We start from the raw sequence: 17756 nt of genomic DNA on the forward strand, positions 1-17756 counted from the left end.
TGCATGACATTTATTTCATAATGCATATTAAATATTTTTATCATTTAATTTGTGATCTCTGTTGTTTATTAAATTATTTTTTCATATTTATTAATTATTCTCTATTACATGAATAGTTAATTAGATTATAAATTTATCATAATTGCATTTTTTTAAAATATTGCATGAATCTTATTTATGTTCTTTTTACTTATTTATTTCATTAGAGTGATTCATACACAAACTTTTTTAAATTATGATACCCTTTTATATTTTTTGCAGCCTCAAAGGCTCAGTAAGGTGACTTGCTTTCAAAAGAACTACAAGAAAACCACACGACTGCTTGACAAATTTTTTTTAACATCATGACTCTTTTATTTGCTTTGTTTATAGTTTATTTGCTTATGTCTCAGAGTTTGTACATTTTAATAAATAAAGTTTGCACTTTGTTTGAATGATGAGTATAAGATCTTTTGTGGTGATGATTGTGTTTAAACTACAATTTCTGAGAATGTTTTCATATTTATTTTAAAAAAAATTATTACTTTTTCTTGAGTATGAGTTAGAGTCGTTACATAAGTTAAGGTCGGTATATACTTCATACCAACCTCCTCTAGCTCAAGGTCAAAATCTAAAACCTTGTTTCAAAAATCCCATCACCAGACAAGACAACCCCAAAAGCAATTGTAATAAGTCGTAAGATCTTTTCAAGGAAAATATGATCTTGGGAACACACTTCTTTGACAGCAGCAGATCCAATGTGCAACAAGTCATAAAGGTTCAGGGTCAATATAAAAGTGGATCTTATCCCACAGAATATGGATGTCTCTGTTACTCTTGCATGCACATGTTGCCCACTCTTGTAGATTGAGGATGATTCCTGAATTTCATACTTTGGAACATTTTATAGGATAAAGTACATGCACATTTAGGGTGTTTCCTACAACATAAAAAAACTAGTAAAAGGCTCACAGTGAAGCATCCTCAATCTGGGGCATTCTATAGCCTTAATCAGTAACACCTTCCATTTTCCAAAATTTATCTTGTGCTGAATTCTCCTTATAGTGTAGAACCTTTCTACAAGAGTGGGCAACAACTGGAGGGCTGCATAAGATATCTTTCTTTTTGAAGGCTATGTACAAATCTGACTACCGAGTGAACTTGATCAATAGGTAAACGAACAGGTTCATTGATGCATCATGGTCTGTTATCATGAATTGATGGTTTCTGCCGATACACCAATACCTACCAATAAGAAAAGTCGAACTATTACCATAGAGCCAATATTGAAACAAAAGGCAGGTGAATAGAAATTTTGATGATCTTACCATGTCGCCCTGACAGTTGGCATAATTAGCATAAATCCCTGATAGAGTTTCTTGGCTTCCCAAAGATTCCAGCTTGTCCTCTGAAAAGCCAAGTTTGGGTTTGAAGTGTTGATCAGTTGATGTTGATGGATCAAACCGTGATCCCAACTCATTAATAATCTTATTTCCAGATTTACTAATCATTATCTCAAGATCTTCTGCTTGCACAGGAACCTGAAGGGCAATGAACTATGCACATGCACATGAACACCTTCAGAGAAGGGCCTGTCATATAATCCAATAAAAAAGAAGGAAACATGAACTTTCACCTGGCACAGGTGGTTCACAGACAAGGTTGGTCGGCAACAAAGGTATGGTTGCTGCAAATTGGGAATGGACTCTTCATCCCAGGATATGAGTAAGAAATGTATATCGAACTGCATGAGCATAAGACCCCTTTATCATGATGACAAAAGAATAAATGCATGCATGTGTCCATGGGTATATATATATACACAAGCATGAGAGAGAGAGAGAGAGCATCAATGTGTCATTTTCCATAAATCAAAGCTTCATAAGTAGGTTCAAATGCATATATATATATACCTCATCGTCATTTTCTTCTGAGCTTTTGTTGAGAAGGTAATCTACAAGTTTTGACATGCGACTGCATCTGGAAAACTTGCCATTTGATCCACTCACACTACCATATCGAGTATGACTTCTGATACCACCCCCTCCCCAGACAAGAACTTCTGGATTTCCACCTAATCCAGGAGAAGCACCAGTGCTTTCTCTGCTCACTTCTAACTCATCATTTTCATCACCTGCAGCATCTGCATTACCAGTTCTAGCAGGTGAAGAACGAGACTGTGAGGACCACCGCTTGAATCTTTTTTGCCTGAAATCAGGAGAGGGATCATCTACAGAGGACGAATCTTTGGCACCTTCATTGCCATTTGCATCATCGTCATCATCATCATCAGAGGCTGCTGCATTCCCAGTTTCACGGTTACTCTTGCCCTTCCCTCTTAAGTAGCTGCTTTGACCGTTGCGATAATTTCCATGAGCTTTCCTTGCAAAAGCTGCTGCTGTCGCTTTTGCTGTATTACGTCTTCTAACAAGTGCCTCTGATTGTCGACGAAGCGTCTGAGCAATAGAAGCTTGAATCTGCCCAAAAGAAACAGTATTGAGTGCGCAATGTTGCATAATATTTTGAGTGAGTCACCTGATGTTGCCACAATCAACATGTGCTACCCATTATACAACCTGCTTATTACGACTCTTTTCCTCTTCATGAAAGGCTAGTTCCTGAAATTATTATCACAGGGTTTCCATGAATAAAAAAAAGGAGTTAAAAGTCCTGAAAAGAGGAGGAAAAAAATAAAATAAGACGAGAAAACTCTGATTAATCCATTAAGTACCTCCTCCTCATACATATCAATATCTGGATATATGGCTGCTATAAGGGCATCATAATTTGGATCATCTCTCAAAGAACGACGGCTTGCACAATGTGTACGGCATGCAGGACACTCATTATTTCTGAAGCAATTTTCATTTTTCAATCAATGTCCCACTTAAGCATGTAAGCAAATCAGACAATATTCACATATCTTACTATTCAATGGCGTAACTGGAATGCCTAATTACGGAAAGCAAATCAGAGAGGCACATCAAAATAACTCCAATACTCAAAAAATATTAGTACATGAGCATACCCAAGTCTCATTGATTTGTCAATGCATTCCCTGCAAAAGCGATGCAGGCACTCCATTACAGTTCTTGTCTTCCTTATGATCCCTGGGAGAGAAAAGGTCATTATACTAAGAGTTTTTTGTATCTGGCACTAACTCTTAAGAAAGAAAACAAGTCTCATGATAGAAAGAATAGATAAGAAAAAGTAGTAGCAGGCATCAGAACTGCCTGATAGCTTGCTCAGAATTTCTTAAAGTTGATTCCCCCAGCAATGAGCTGCTTCTTTTCTCCCAGACTAACACAAATAAGCTGAAATCCAGTTACCATGAGGAATGGAGCAAGGTACATCCACATCTGATGTAATGCAGGTGAGGCTAATAAGTGAAAACAAAAGACACATTTTCGTATGCTGGTATATCATGCATATCTTGACTGCTTCATTAAGGTTAGTGAAATCCTGATGAATGAAGCTTATACTCAGGAACACTGATAAGGAAGATAGAGTTGGTTGGGGTGGGGGTCCACAATGTGAGTGACTCCAAACCCGGGGAGATAATGCTAACCATGGGTAGAAAGCAGGAACCTTATGTAAGGTAAAAAAAATGTAGGTTTTCTCTCTGATACTACCATCGATCTGAAAGAGTGGAACGACCAGAAAAAAAAGTGGAGTTAAGAAAGCCGTATGATAGATGGTAGCTATCTTGTACTGTTCGGGGGCTAATTGGCATACTCCGTCAAGGGGGAATGGAATATTTGGCTAACCTCAAGGCGTTAATGAAATGGGAGAAGAAATCCAAAAGCCTTATCTAACTGACTACAGTAGGTAGCCGACTAACGTCGACGAGTCTCGAGCTCAACAACGAAAGGAAGTCAAACCATAGTATCATAGCCCTGGCAAAAGAGCTGGGCCGGGACATGTTCTTATGAATGGGTAAATCCCGTCCGAGACATTCAAAAGGGCTTGAATTCTGGTGCGGAGGTCCCAGTGTTTTCTCTCCCCCAAAAGAGGTTAGGGAGCTCTCCCAAGGTGCACCATCCGATCATAAAACTTTTAATACATCTCAGCAACTTTCATAGAGGGCATAAAGTTTAATCCATATTGCAGCAGCACTCCCACCACTGGAGACTGAGCAACTACTCCAGAATCCTTGCAAAACCATATTGGAAAAGAAGTTTAACATTGAATAGCAGAAAATTCTCAAAGTTATAGGAATTCTTGGCCATGGTGAATTTTATTTACAAGAAACAGCAATGTAGTGTTCATTGTGAGAACTGCAGATGTTAAAGGATTATTCAACATTCATCTGAAAGCATGCCCTTTTTTATTTGTGTGTTTAGATAAAATAACTGGTGATATTTTAAAGTTAATAAAATACATTGTTAGGTATCAGAACATAATATTGAAATAGTACAAGACAGTTTAAACACTTATCAGTGACTCGTATTACTCACAATAAGCCAATAAGTTAACGTAAATATTGAAAGAAAACAACTTTCAAAGTAAGACTCACGTAGACCCCCCTACCTCTTCAGTATTACTGATCAATTATGGGAGAGGATTGGATATTCCATTATCATAAGTTCCTTGTACATGTCTGAATCTGAGGGTGATAAGATAGTCTTCAAAAGTTACATCAAGATGGAAAGAATGAAAATGTTCCAACAAAGTATGTCTTCAAACAGGAATACATATTAGAAACCATATCATATATATAGAGTAATGCGCTCCTTAGGCCCCCTTTTTCGTTAGGTCTCATTATCCCCCTTCAAAAATCGTAGTTTTTAGTATTTTTTTTCTCACATCTAACACCATAGATGTGATCTATAGGTTTTGTTTAGTAGGAACCGTCTTTTGGATCGCCAGAATCTGACCTGTATACAGGTTTTTCCGGTGATCCAAAAATCAATGGCTATAAAGGCATCAAATTTTCCCGGCTCATAAAAATACATTTTTTCGTCGAAAAAACATGATCTAAGAGTAGATTTTTACTAAATCGAGCATGATAAACACATCTAACGGTTCAGATATATCATAAAACACTTCAAATCATGGGGCCTAACGAGACCTAACGAAAAAGGGGGCCTAATATGTTCAGTTCTCTTTATATATATATATATATAAGGTAAACATTGGCTACCAATGAAGGTACAAAACTAATGAGCTAAAAATCATAGGTGCAAGTTGTATTGACATAATCTAACCACACAGAGATGTTCAACATGGTTTGTTTGCTAAGGATCAAGTCTTGGATCGTGCTTTTTTGATGTAAAAATGTGATCTTTTGAGTTATGAAATTTTGATCCATTGTGAGCCATTGATTTTTGGACCCCTTTAAAACCTAATTATTTGTCATTATTACATGATTCAAAACAAGTTTCTTACTAAACAAACCATGTAGATCACATCCGTAACATTTGATACTACAAAAAATTGAAAATTTTTAAATAAAAAAAGTGATTTCTACTCATTAGTTTTGCACCTTCATTAGTAAGCAGTATTTACCCATATATATTAGCATATGTAATGAAGGAAAAGGTTCAAACAGTAAGCAAGTTCGACATCACACCAAAATATAAGTAACAACATATTAAACACTTGCATGATTGAAACATGCTGGAGGAAGTAACATGAATTAATCATCAATGTTTCGGCTATAATGATTTCAAAGATTATCAAAGCACCATCAGCATATTTCAGTTTTATACCCAAAAAAACATAGCAAGAAGTACAATATTGTGGTTTTAAAGTTAAACAGTGAGCTATGTCCAACAGACACTTAACTTGTCGACATCACATGACTCTATACACACCAGGACACTTCATGGACATAGTCAAACCTGCATCAGGCATGGTCAACATCACGTCACTAACTTCATCCATTTCTTTTTATGACCTTAATTATTTTATTTATATTTATTTTCATGTTTTTTGTTTTAACTTTTGTCAAAGTAAATTACATTTCGAATTTCAACTTTTATTTATTATTTAATATTTATAGTCAAAGTGATTTGGTACTGTTCAATAATTTGCACTTCAGAAGCTATTCATGATTATTGATTTGGTACTGTATGATTATTAATTTGCACTTCATGTATGTACAATCTAGTTAGGATCTCATGATGCAAGTCATTTTCACACAATTTGACATCATAGACTCGTTCAACATGGTTGATTTGTTAGGAATGAAACCTTGGATCATGTTTTTCTGAAAAAAAATATATACTTTTATGAGTCGAGAATTTTTAAAGTGTTTATGGCTGTCATTTTTTGAATTTGGAATCTAGTGATCTAAATGTCGATCCTCACAAAACAGATCATGTAGATCATATATACAGGGTCAGATTCGCCCCAAAAGAAGGGATTTGCCAACTGTTTGTAGTTTGTACATACAAAAGATTGTAGCAAATCTTTTTCTTTATATATATATATATAGACTCAATAGAATATGAAAACTAGAAATATGGGCATTTCCGAAGCTTTTTTGGCAAATCCAGCCATGTAGATGTGTTCGGCATGGTAAATTTGCTAGGAATCAACTGCTGGATCGTGTATTTTCGATGAAAAAATGTGATTTTTGAATGCTTGAATATATATGAAGATTATGAGTCATTGATTTTAAAGCCTTGAAAAAATATCATTTATGCATCATAATCGGATGATTCAAGAGCTAGTCCTTATAAAACCAAGCATGTAGATCACATCCATACAGTTAGATTTACAAGAAAAGAACAAAAAATCCATGAAAATCACGATTCACATGGCAGTTCTCATATTCTAGCCTCTCTCTATGTGTGTGTGTGTGTGTGCATACATACATATATATATATATATATATAGAGAGAGAGAGAGAGAGAGTTCGAGGTGCACCTACACCTATCTAGAAGAAACCATAATTTTTTATTTTTTTTAAGTTGTTGGAATCTGTATGAGAATGTAGGAGGGAGAACGGAAAAGTCTTAGGGCAATGAAGGGTGCAGCACCCTCTTTTGTGAGTCCTTGCAGTTTATATTCCTCTTAACAACAGTTACAATCTGCAAAAACTACAAGTATGCCACTGTCTCATAGGGATAGAACAGAAATGACAGAATTAGCCTTTATGTCACAAATATGCACAACAAACAAATAAATATACGACTTGCATCGTCCTTCTATAAAATAAAACAATAAACAATGACAGCAGCTCATTCTAACAATATGATCTAGATACATTTCTTAGTAGAAAACAAGATTTGGATCATGTTCTCCAGATGTGCATGTATGTTTTTAAAATCCTCAAAAACAAACAGCCCACAATTAGGGATGTCAATGGGTCGGGTTTGAGCCAGACCCGACCCGTACCAACCCTATAGGATCAGGGTTTTGGTGATAAAGAAGGAGGTTTGATTAAAAACGGGGTCGAAAGCAGAGGGTCCGATTAGTATATGGAGCCGGGTATGGTTTGTGAAATTTTATACCAGACCCGAGTCCAACCGGAGTTCCGGTTGAGACCCATGATTTTTCAGTATAAAAAAATAAAAAATATTATTTTACCGGGTATGGTCTAGGTCTGGTTCATGTAATCCTTATAGGATCCGGGTACAGTTTTTCTTATGGTGAACCCAATAGGACCTGGGTCTGAACCTGTTACTTGCACTTCAAAGTCAGATCTGTGTTTGGACTCACCTGGGTCCAAACCAGATCTACACCCTTCCACAATGTCAAATTTTCATTGTCTTGAAAATTTGTATAGTTCAAAAAACATGATTCAAGCTACACTTGTGATTTCTAGCTAGGTGGATGTAGGCCTACCCAAACTTAGTATACTTTGCCTAAAAAATTAAGTAAAAAAGAAAAGCTCTTTTGCTAATTTATTTGTACCTAGACAAATGGGGCATTGTACTTCCTTCCGTATGTCTGACAACTTTACAAGGACAAATCTGCATGAAAGCACAAAATAAAAAACAAAAATAAATTCAAAATATGTATAAAACATAAAAAAATAATAGTTGAGCATAGAGATTAAACATAAAAGTGAAAATGAACAGATACAACTAGGCCAACTTCAATCATGTGCTCTCTAAATCAGAGGAACTTTGTTTCAGGATTATTAATTCAAGAGAATAGTTCAATGAGAATTCACATGTAGGCATACACAAAAGGCAACACAAACTTAAACTTGTTTTTTCCCATTCCTTCAAGGAAAAAAACATAAACTTGCTTAAGATATGTCAAATATTTGTCCACCAAAACCAGTGGGAGGAAACTGCAACCAATGAAAATGAGGAACCGAATAAGGTGTGACAGAGTCACTTCATTAAATGGAATGAGTACAAGGTGCAGGTTTACATTTATAAATCAAATGAGTCAACATTAACTACCACTAACAAATTATGTAAATATTCTTGAAAGAGTACCAGACTTGACAAACCATATGATAAAGCAAAAAGGCTCACAAGGGATTTTTAACATGGTACGATCTCAAGGATCTACGTCTACGATAAGATCCTCTCTCTATATCTCTCGCAATAACAACAAAGGAGAGGATCTCTATTAAATAGAGGTTCAGCCACATACAACTCTTTGAGGAGTTTCTCCTCTTTTAGAAAACATAACAAAGTCCCACTTCCTTTTGAAAGTTTACATTCTTATCTCTTATGACTTTATCAATTCTGAAAACTCCTTGCATATGAAGGTTTTCTTCTCTTTTAGTAGCGAGTCTTCCTTCTTTATTGGAAACTTAGTTTTTTTTATTTTCCTAGAGATTTCTCATGTTGACGCCACCATCAAAACTTTCTCTTTTGATCTTTCCTTCTTGCTTTGTGTCATCTTCAAGACTTTCTCTTTTGGTGGACTTAAGACTTTCTCTTTTGGTAGACTTACCTCCTTCACCAAGACTTTCTTTTTTGGTGAGTGACGAGTCCTGATCTCTAACATCCTCCTCCTATAGGTGACATTGAGCGTGAACCTGAAATAATGAAACTATGAGACCGGCAAGGGTTTTGTTAAGATATCAGCAATCTGGTCACGTGATGACAGGTTTTGAACACACCTGCTTCTTAGCCATTTTTTCACGAACGAAATGCACATCAATTTCGATATGTTTGCTACAGTTATGAAAAGTTCGATGTGCTGTAAGATATGTTGCACTCACGTTATCACACCATACAAGAAGTGGAGAAGGTATATAATCCCAAGCTCTTGAAGAAGAAATTGAACCCACGTTATTTCTGCTACAGCATTAGCAATAACCATATACTCAGCCTTTGTACTAGACCGAGATACAATGTGTTGCTTTCTGGAACTCCAAGACACCAGATTTGGACCTAGGTAGATTGTATAACATGGAGTTGATTTACGGTCATCAGGGTAGTCGGCCCAATCAGCATCAGAATAAACTGATATAACACGAGATTTTGATGGTCTTAATAACAATCCATATTGAATAGTAAATTTAGGATGACATTAACAGTTGCCCAGTGTTCAACAGTGGGTCGATGCATAAACTGACATACTTTATTAACACTGAATGCAATATCTAGTCTTGTTAATGTAACATATTGTAGAGCACCAACAATGCTTTGATAGAGAGTCGGATTATCAAATTCTGGACCACCTGTAGTTGAAAGCTTGAGTGAAACAGACATTGGAGTCAAGCATGTTAGACCTCATAAGCAAGTCCAGAATATACTTCTTCTATGAAAGAAAGAGACCCTGCTGAGCATAGATGGCTTCTATACTAAGAAGAAAATAATGTAACCTTCCAAAATCTTTAAAAGTAATCCTTTCACAATAGAAGCAACCAGATCATGAATAAAAGATTGACAATTTCCAGTGACTAGAATATCATCAACATAGACCCATATAAAATTTTGAGTTTGTCTCTATGGAAAACAAACAATGAAGGATCGGTTTTAGAGCTAATGAAGCCTCTCTTAATCAATGCATCACTCAATTCCTGGAACCATGCATGTGATGCCTGTCGTAAACCATTGAGTTTGCAAATAAACACGGGAAACCTTGGATTTTCAAAACTGAGTGGATCAATCATGTACACATCTTCTAACATTCCATTAAGGAACGCATTATTGAAATCAAGTTGTCTAACCTCTCATCTTACACTCAAGGCAACAGACAACATTGTGTGAATAGTGGTTGGCATGATAATTGGACTAAAAGTCCACTCCTTCCTCTTGATGAAAACCCGTGGCAACCGAACGAGCTTTGTATCGTTCAAGGGTTCCATTAGCTCTTCTTTTGATCTTATAGACCCATTTTCATCCTACAAGATTGCGAGTCATCTAGAGGAACAAGCTACCAAGTATTATTTTTTATAAGAGCAGCATGTTCTTCTTGCACAGTTTGTTGTCATCTAGGGTCTTTCATTGTCTGATTATATGAAGATGGCTCTTGATCTTGTGTAAGCTCACTTAACAAGGCTATAGGGAGAGAGTATTTAGAAATATGATACGCTTTGGGCTTGAGTGTTCCATCTTGAGCACGGGTTATCATATAATGGGTTCTTTGTGGCACATGAGGAGTGACATTATGAGGTTGACCGAGAATTTTTGGTAATTCTCCAAGATCGACAACAAGGTTAATAGTTAATACCAGGTGAGTTAGGTGGAGACAAATGAGAAGACTCAGACTCCTCTTCTCTAATAGGAGAGGTTGGCTCAAGTTGAGAATCATTGACTATTGGTGTCAAGGCTCAGGGTTGACAGACACGAAAATAGAGGGATTGGCCTGATTGGTTGATTTCTGTTTTTCTTGGGTTTTGCCTAAGGGAAATTTGTTTTCATCAAAGGTGAGATCTCTTGATATGACAACTTTATATGATTGAGGCTCAAAACAAATATACATGTGATGACTATTGCTATAACCCAAGAAAACGTGTAACTTGGACCAAAAATCAAGTTTATTTACTCGATAAGGTCTTAGGATTGGATAACATGCACACCCAAAGGTTTTGTGGAATTTATAATCAGGCATTTTTTTTAAAGAACCTTAAGAGGTCATTTAAACTTTAAATTCAGTGCAGACAATCTATTGATGAGATAAACACTTGTAGAGAAGACATATGTCCAGAATTTTTGAGGAACACTTGAATGAGACATAATTGTCAAGCCTGTATCAACCACGTGTCTATGCTTTCGCTTAAACACACCATTTTGTTCTTGCGTCTGAGGACAAGAGACCCAATGTACAATACCAGACTCTTTTAATAAAAAGTCAAGAGCTCTATACTCAACACCACCATCAATATGCAAATATTTAATCGTCTTCCCAACCAAGACTTTGAACTTTCGAAAAATATTCACAACATCAGATTTGTAGTTCATCAGATAAAGCCAAGAATATTTTGAAAAGGCATTAATAAAAATTATGTAATATCTATAGCCGTTTTCACCCAAAATAGGGGCTGGTCCCCACACATCAGAAAGTATAATTTCTAATGCCTCAAGATTATCATAAGAAACACGAGAAAATGGTAACTTATGTTGTTTACCCATCTGACATGCAGAGCACACATGAACATCACTATTAACATAAGGCAAGCCAAACTGTTGAATAACTTTTTAGAGATCAAGACTCGCCACCCACCAAAAGAGAAAGTCTTGGTGAAGGAGGTAAGTCCACCAAAAGAGAAAGACTTGAAGATAACATAAAGCAAGAAGGAAAGATCAAAAGAGAAAGTTTTGATGATGGGGTCAACATAAGAAATCTCCAGGAAAATAAGGAAACTAAGTTTCCCAACAAAAAAGGAAGGCTCACCACTAAAAGAGTCTATGAAATAAAGGCCATCTTTTGTTTCCCCTCGAATAAGCTCATGTTCGGATTTGGCGTCCTTCACGCTGCAATAAGATGGACAAAACTCAAACTCTACTCCATTGTCTTGTGTGAATCTTTGCACAGAAAGGAGTTTCTTGGTTATTTTAGGAACATGCAAGATATCACTAACAAGAAATTTAGAATTTCCAGATAGAAAAACAGAACTACCAATATGAGAAATCTCTAAACCTTTAGTATTACCAAACTTGACAGAGTCGTGGCCTTGATATTCTAAATGAGTTGATAGAGCATTCAAGTCCAGTGAGATATGGTGGGAGGTGCCTGAGTCAAGATACCACGCATCGTCCCCTTACACAACAAGTGTTGTGTGATAGGCATGAGGAGGTATGCTTTGACCTTCTCCTTAAATCAATCGGCAGGTCTTAGTAGAGTGGCCAGGCTTGTCACAATATTGACAAACAAGATATTGTTGTCCTAAGTTGTCATGATCACTTGATGAAGCTCGTCCTTCAAACTGATAGGAGTTGGGCGACCTTCTATAAAACTGACCGCCTCCACCATGTCCTCTAGAACGTCATTGTCCACCTCAACCTCCATGGTAGTTGCCTCGATTGCTGCCTCTTTGAACAAAGTTAGCTTCGTGTAACTCTCTTACTTTCATCTGCTTCATGGAGATGAGCTTCTTGTGAAAGAAGAAGATTGTGAAATTCAGACAGCTTAATTGGGGCGGATTCAAAGTGGGTGGTAATTGACACCCAAAAAGAGTCATACTCATGAGATAAACATCGAAGAATATAAAGGATAAGATCATCTTGGATGGATTTTGCAGCAATTTCAAGTTGATGCACAATCAACTTAATCTTCTGGATATATTCATCAATGCTTTTGCTGCCTTTTTTAAAGCATTGAAGTTGCTCTTTAAGTTGCATGACTTTTGCACGTGAGTGCGCAACATAAGCCCCCTTGAGAGTCTTCCATATCTCATACGAGGTGCCAAGGTCCACGACTTGGGTGTGGACAGCCTCCGACAAGGAAGAGATGATCCAGCTTAACATTAGTTGGTCATGCCTCCTCCAAACTACACACTCAAGATTAGGAATTTGCTTTCCATCTTGAGTTATGAACTCAACAAGTTTAATCTTCGAGCCATCGATATACCCGTGTAGATCATAAGAGATCAACATGGGCTGGAACTGGGACGCCTATAAGGCATAGTTGTCGGCAGTGAGCTTGATGCTCAGGAAATATTGAAACATATTTGGAGCAGGAAGCACAAAAAAGAAGGGAGGGCAACTCACTCTTGTTTTGTTGATTCTCCATGGATGATGTTGACACAATATTGGACGAGAAAAACGATGATGGTGGCTATGGCTTTGATGCCATGCGAGAGAATCAGACTTGCCAAACCACACAAAAAGACCTACAAGGGATTTTTAACATGGTTCGATCTCAAGGACCTACGTCCACGATATGATCCTCTCTATATCTCTCACAATAACAACAAAGGAGAGAGGATCTTTATTAAATAGAGGTTCAGCCACATACAAAATTTCAAGGAGTTTCTCCTCCTTTAGAAACATAACAAAGTCCCACTTCTTTTTGCAAGTTTACATTCTTATCTCATTTGACTTTATAAATTCTAGAAACTCCTTGCATGTGAAGGTTTTCTTCTCTTTTAGCAGTGAGTCTTGCTTTTTTGTTGGAAAACTTGGTTTATTATTGTCTTAGAACGATGTTATCATTAAAACTTTCGCTTTTGATCTTTCCTTCTTACCTTGTGTTATCTTCAACTTCAAGACTTTCTCTTTTGGTGGACTTACCTCCTTCACCAAGACTTTCTTTTTTGGTGGACTTACCTCCTTCACCAAGACTCTCTTTGGTGGGTGACGAGTCCTAATTCCTAACCATTCTAATGTCAAAAACAATAAAAAGAATAAATTTATTCTATCCATACTCAACATATGTACTATGTAGATTTTGTTCCCAACTCCAACAACCCTAAATCTCATAGTCAATGAGGAGAAAAAGTTGAAAACAAGATTGTGATGAGAAATGGAGTGATAGTCTATCTCGACGTGCGTTTTTTCATCACGAAACTGTGCAAACAGCTAGATGCATCAAAATTTGGTCATAGCATAAAGGTGTAGGATCAGTCAAAAAAGTGTCAAGTGCATAAAAACCTGAAGAAGTTGCACAACCACAATGGTTGCATGAAACAATGATCAATAAACAAGATAAAAAAGTCCAAAATGTAATAGAACCTGGTAATCAAATATCCTATGTAGTCAAAAGCGCTAGGCGGTGCATAGTTAGGAGACCCCTAAAAAGACTAGTTGAGGACTAGGTGAGACTAGTCGGACTAGTCTGTGAAATGAAATGGGGATCTTCGAAACACGAGCTTAGATTAACAAGAGCAAGTGTCAAGAATGACACTAAAGCATAACCCTTAAAAAGGGTATAACTGGAAACAAAATAAAAATAAAAATGTATTCTTTATTGATATGAAAAACCAATTGCTTAAGAAGCATTGGAGTAAAATACAAGAGGGGTTGCACCCCTTTATATACACAGCTGAAAGAGGACTCAATAGAGCTGTTGGGCACAGTCCAACAGCTCTATTTAGAGTTGTTGGAATGTGTCAGTCCAACAGCTCTATTAAGAGTTGTTGGACTGTGTCAGTCCAACAGCTCTATTGCTAGTCAAGTCTGGACAGGACTTGACTAGCAACAGTCATTCTAGTTCAAACTGAACTAGATGACATAAAGACAAAAAATAAAAATAAAGGAAAAAAATTACAGAAAAAAAAGAAATGAAAAATGTATTTATATATATAATAATATAATATTATTATATATACATATATGTACAGTTTTACATTTTAACACTCCCCCTCAAACTTACGGTACAATGAGCGAAAGTTTGTCTAAGAGAAAGTGAAATCGGGGAGCAGCGAGAGGCTTTGTAAAGAAGTCTGCTAACTGATATTCTGAAGTGACATATGGCAGATCAATTATCTCGTGTAGATATTCCCCTCTGACGTAGTGACAATCCATTTCGATGTGTTTGGTGCGTTCGTGGAATGTTCTGTTACTGGCAATGTAGATCGCACTTTTGTTGTCACAACACATTTGTGAAGTCTTTGTTGCTTCAACTCCCATGTCAGCAAGCAGTCGTCGGAGCCAAACTACTTCCATGGTCGTGGTTGTCATGGCTCTGTATTCAGCTTCGGTGGATGAGAGAGATACCTTCTGCTGCTTTTTACACCTCCACGAGATTAATGATTCCCCTAAAAAGACACAAAAGCCAGTGGTTGAGTGTCTGTTATTGGGATCACCTCCCCAATCAGTATCAGTATATGCAATTAAATCAAGAGAAGAGGAGGAAGATAAGAAAAGTCCTCGTGAAAGAGAGGACTTGATGTATCTGATAATACGCATGACTGCTCCCATATGAACAGAAGTAGGAGCATGTTGAAATTGACTTGCTGTATGAACAGCATGTGCTATATCTGGTCTGGTAATGGATAGATAGGAAAGTGCCCCGACAAGCTGTCTGTAAGGAGTAGGGTCTGCAAGAAGTTCTCCATCATCAATCTTCATTTTAACATTAACAACTTCTGGAGTGTCGACTTTCTTATCATCAGTAATACCAGACCTGAAAACAATATCAAAAGCAAATTTAGTCTGAGATAATATATATCCTCTAGGAGAATAAGCAACTTCAATGCCTAAAAAATATCTCAACAAGCCCAAATCAGTCATTTCAAAATGAGATTTAAGAAGTGTTTTGATTGTTTCAACTCCCTGTTTATCGCTTCCGGTGATGATCATATCATCCACATAGAGAAGAAGCACAATGATCCCTGCATCAGAATTCTTAATAAACAAAGCAGTGTCAGTTAAACAGAATTGAAAACCAATATCAATCATAACACGACTAAACCTATCATACCACGCTTTTGGTGCTTGTTTAAGTCCATAAAGAGTTTTTTCTAAGCGAAGGACTTTACCCTTAGGAATACTTAGACCAGGAGGGGGTTCCATATATACTTCTTCAACTAGCTTTCCATTTAAAAAAGCATTTTTGACATCCATTTGAAAAATAGACCATTTTTTGATAGAAGCTAAGGCAATTAAGGTTCGGACAGTAGTCATACGAGCCACCGGAGCAAAGGTTTCTTCATAATCAATCCCATATTCTTGGGCATAACCTTTGGCTACTAAACGGGCTTTATATCTTTCAAGAGTACCATCACTCTTGGTTTTAATTTTATAAACCCATCGACATCCTATAGTTTTCTTCCCTGGAGAAAGATCTTGAATATTTCATGTAGAAGCCTTTTCAAGTGCATCTAATTCAGCTTTTATGGCTTCTATCCATTTGATATCATTTTTTGCTTGAAAATATGTGGATGGTTCTTCATATGAGTGAATTAATGCAATAATTGCCCTATATGTGGGTGAGAAAGACTCGTATGATACAAACTTTCTTGGAGGCCTCGAGATTCGGGTTGATTGTCTAGTTGGAATGTTAGAATATTTCTCAAGTGCACATGGAGGATTAGACTCTTGTCGCCTGGAATATTGAATACTAGTATCTCTATGAACTTCTTCATTTTCAACATTAAGATCAATAATTCTTTGATCATCATCAAAGTTACAGTCAAGGTCATATTCATCAGATGTTGATGTTAGATCTAGCAAAAAGGAGTACTCAGTGACATCTTTTAATTTTCTAAAATCAAAGAAGCTCTCCTTTTCAAGAAAGGAAACATTTCTAGACACATATAGTTTATTATTTTTGAAGTCAAAACATCTATAACCTTTCTGGTTTTCAGCATATCCTAAAAAGGCACAAGGAATCGCACGAGGGGAAAGTTTATCATTTTTGTCAGTAAATATGAAACATTTGCACCCAAATATTCTTAGTCTAGAGTAGTCTGGAGAAATGTTCATAAGTTTTTCAATGGGAGTGATATTTTGTAACGAAGAAGATGGCATCCTATTAATGAGATAGGTGGCAGTTAAGGCAGCTTCTGCCCAAAAGTCTTTCGGGACTTGATTTATTATTAATAAAGTCCTAGTGGTTTTTATAATATGGCGATGTTTTCGTTCTGCCAGTCCATTTTGTTGAGGTGTATAAGGACAAGATCTTTGATGTGTGATGCCATGCAATTTAAGATAATTTTGAAAATCTGTGGATAAAAACTCTCCCCCTGAATCTGTGCGAAAAATAGTAATATCATTTTGAAACTTGTTTTTAACCATATTATGAAAAGTTTGAAAGTATGAAAATACTTCAGACTTATGTTTGAGAAAGTACATCCACGTATGTCGGGAGAAATCATCGACAAAAATAACATAGTAAACAAATCCTCCTTTAGAAATTACTGGTGCAGGACCCCAAACATCCGAGTGTATTAATTCAAGTGGTCTTGAAGAAAAAAAGGTTCTGTTCTGAAATGGTAATCTTTTCATTTTGCCGAGAATACAATCTTTACAATCAAATGATTCAGAGTTACAAAATTTCCCTAGATTTAGAAAATGTTGGATTTTGGCTATATGTGGGTGACCAAGTCTCTTATGCCACAGTTCCAACTCTATTTTTTGAATATTATAACAAAAAGCTTTCTTCGGCATTTCCAAAAAATCCATGTAATAGAGTCCTCCTTCTCTATGGCCTTCCCCAATCAGCTTGCCTGACTGGCGATCCTGTACCCAACAACCATGAGAAGAAAAAGAAATATTACACCCATAATCAGAAATTTGAGATACAGATAAAAGATTTAAATTTAATTTGGGAACATGTCTAATTTCTGGAATAAAAAAATTTTTTGTTTTATAAATTTTTTCAAAATTTCCTATTTCTTCTATTTCAAGAGAAGTCACATCAGCAGTAAAGACCTTTGACACACTTGTTTTATTTTTAACACATTTGGATAGACTTTGATTATTTGGGGTCATATGAAAAGATGCACCAGAGTCAAGAAGCCAAGAAATTTT

General features: G+C 36.4%; 1 protein-coding gene across 2 annotated transcripts in view; it reads right to left on the reverse strand.

Annotated features, from left to right (window-relative positions):
* Positions 1–703: 703 nt before the first annotated feature.
* LOC149834553 (putative E3 ubiquitin-protein ligase RING1a) overlaps positions 704–17756 on the reverse strand; it is a 37912-nt gene continuing 20859 nt past the window's right edge. Inside the window, exons 3-10 of one of the 2 annotated variants that reach the window (XM_090010186.1) lie at positions 7843–7901; positions 3008–3089; positions 2711–2831; positions 2556–2597; positions 1893–2456; positions 1616–1723; positions 1308–1387; positions 704–1224 (exon numbers count right to left, since the gene is read on the reverse strand). In XM_090010186.1, coding sequence (XP_089866312.1) covers positions 1128–1224; positions 1308–1387; positions 1616–1723; positions 1893–2456; positions 2556–2597; positions 2711–2831; positions 3008–3089; positions 7843–7901 — 1153 coding nt within the window. In that variant the 3' untranslated portion in view covers positions 704–1127. Of the gene's footprint in view, positions 1225–1307; positions 1536–1615; positions 1724–1892; positions 2457–2555; positions 2598–2710; positions 2832–3007; positions 3090–7842; positions 7902–17756 lie in introns of both variants that reach the window. The other variant, XM_090010185.1, reaches the window with a different exon arrangement.

This window comes from Nuphar pumila, chromosome 6 (genome assembly GCF_984573655.1).
Source record: "Nuphar pumila chromosome 6, dmNupPumi1.hap1.1, whole genome shotgun sequence".
Taxonomy (NCBI): Eukaryota; Viridiplantae; Streptophyta; class Magnoliopsida; order Nymphaeales; family Nymphaeaceae; genus Nuphar; species Nuphar pumila.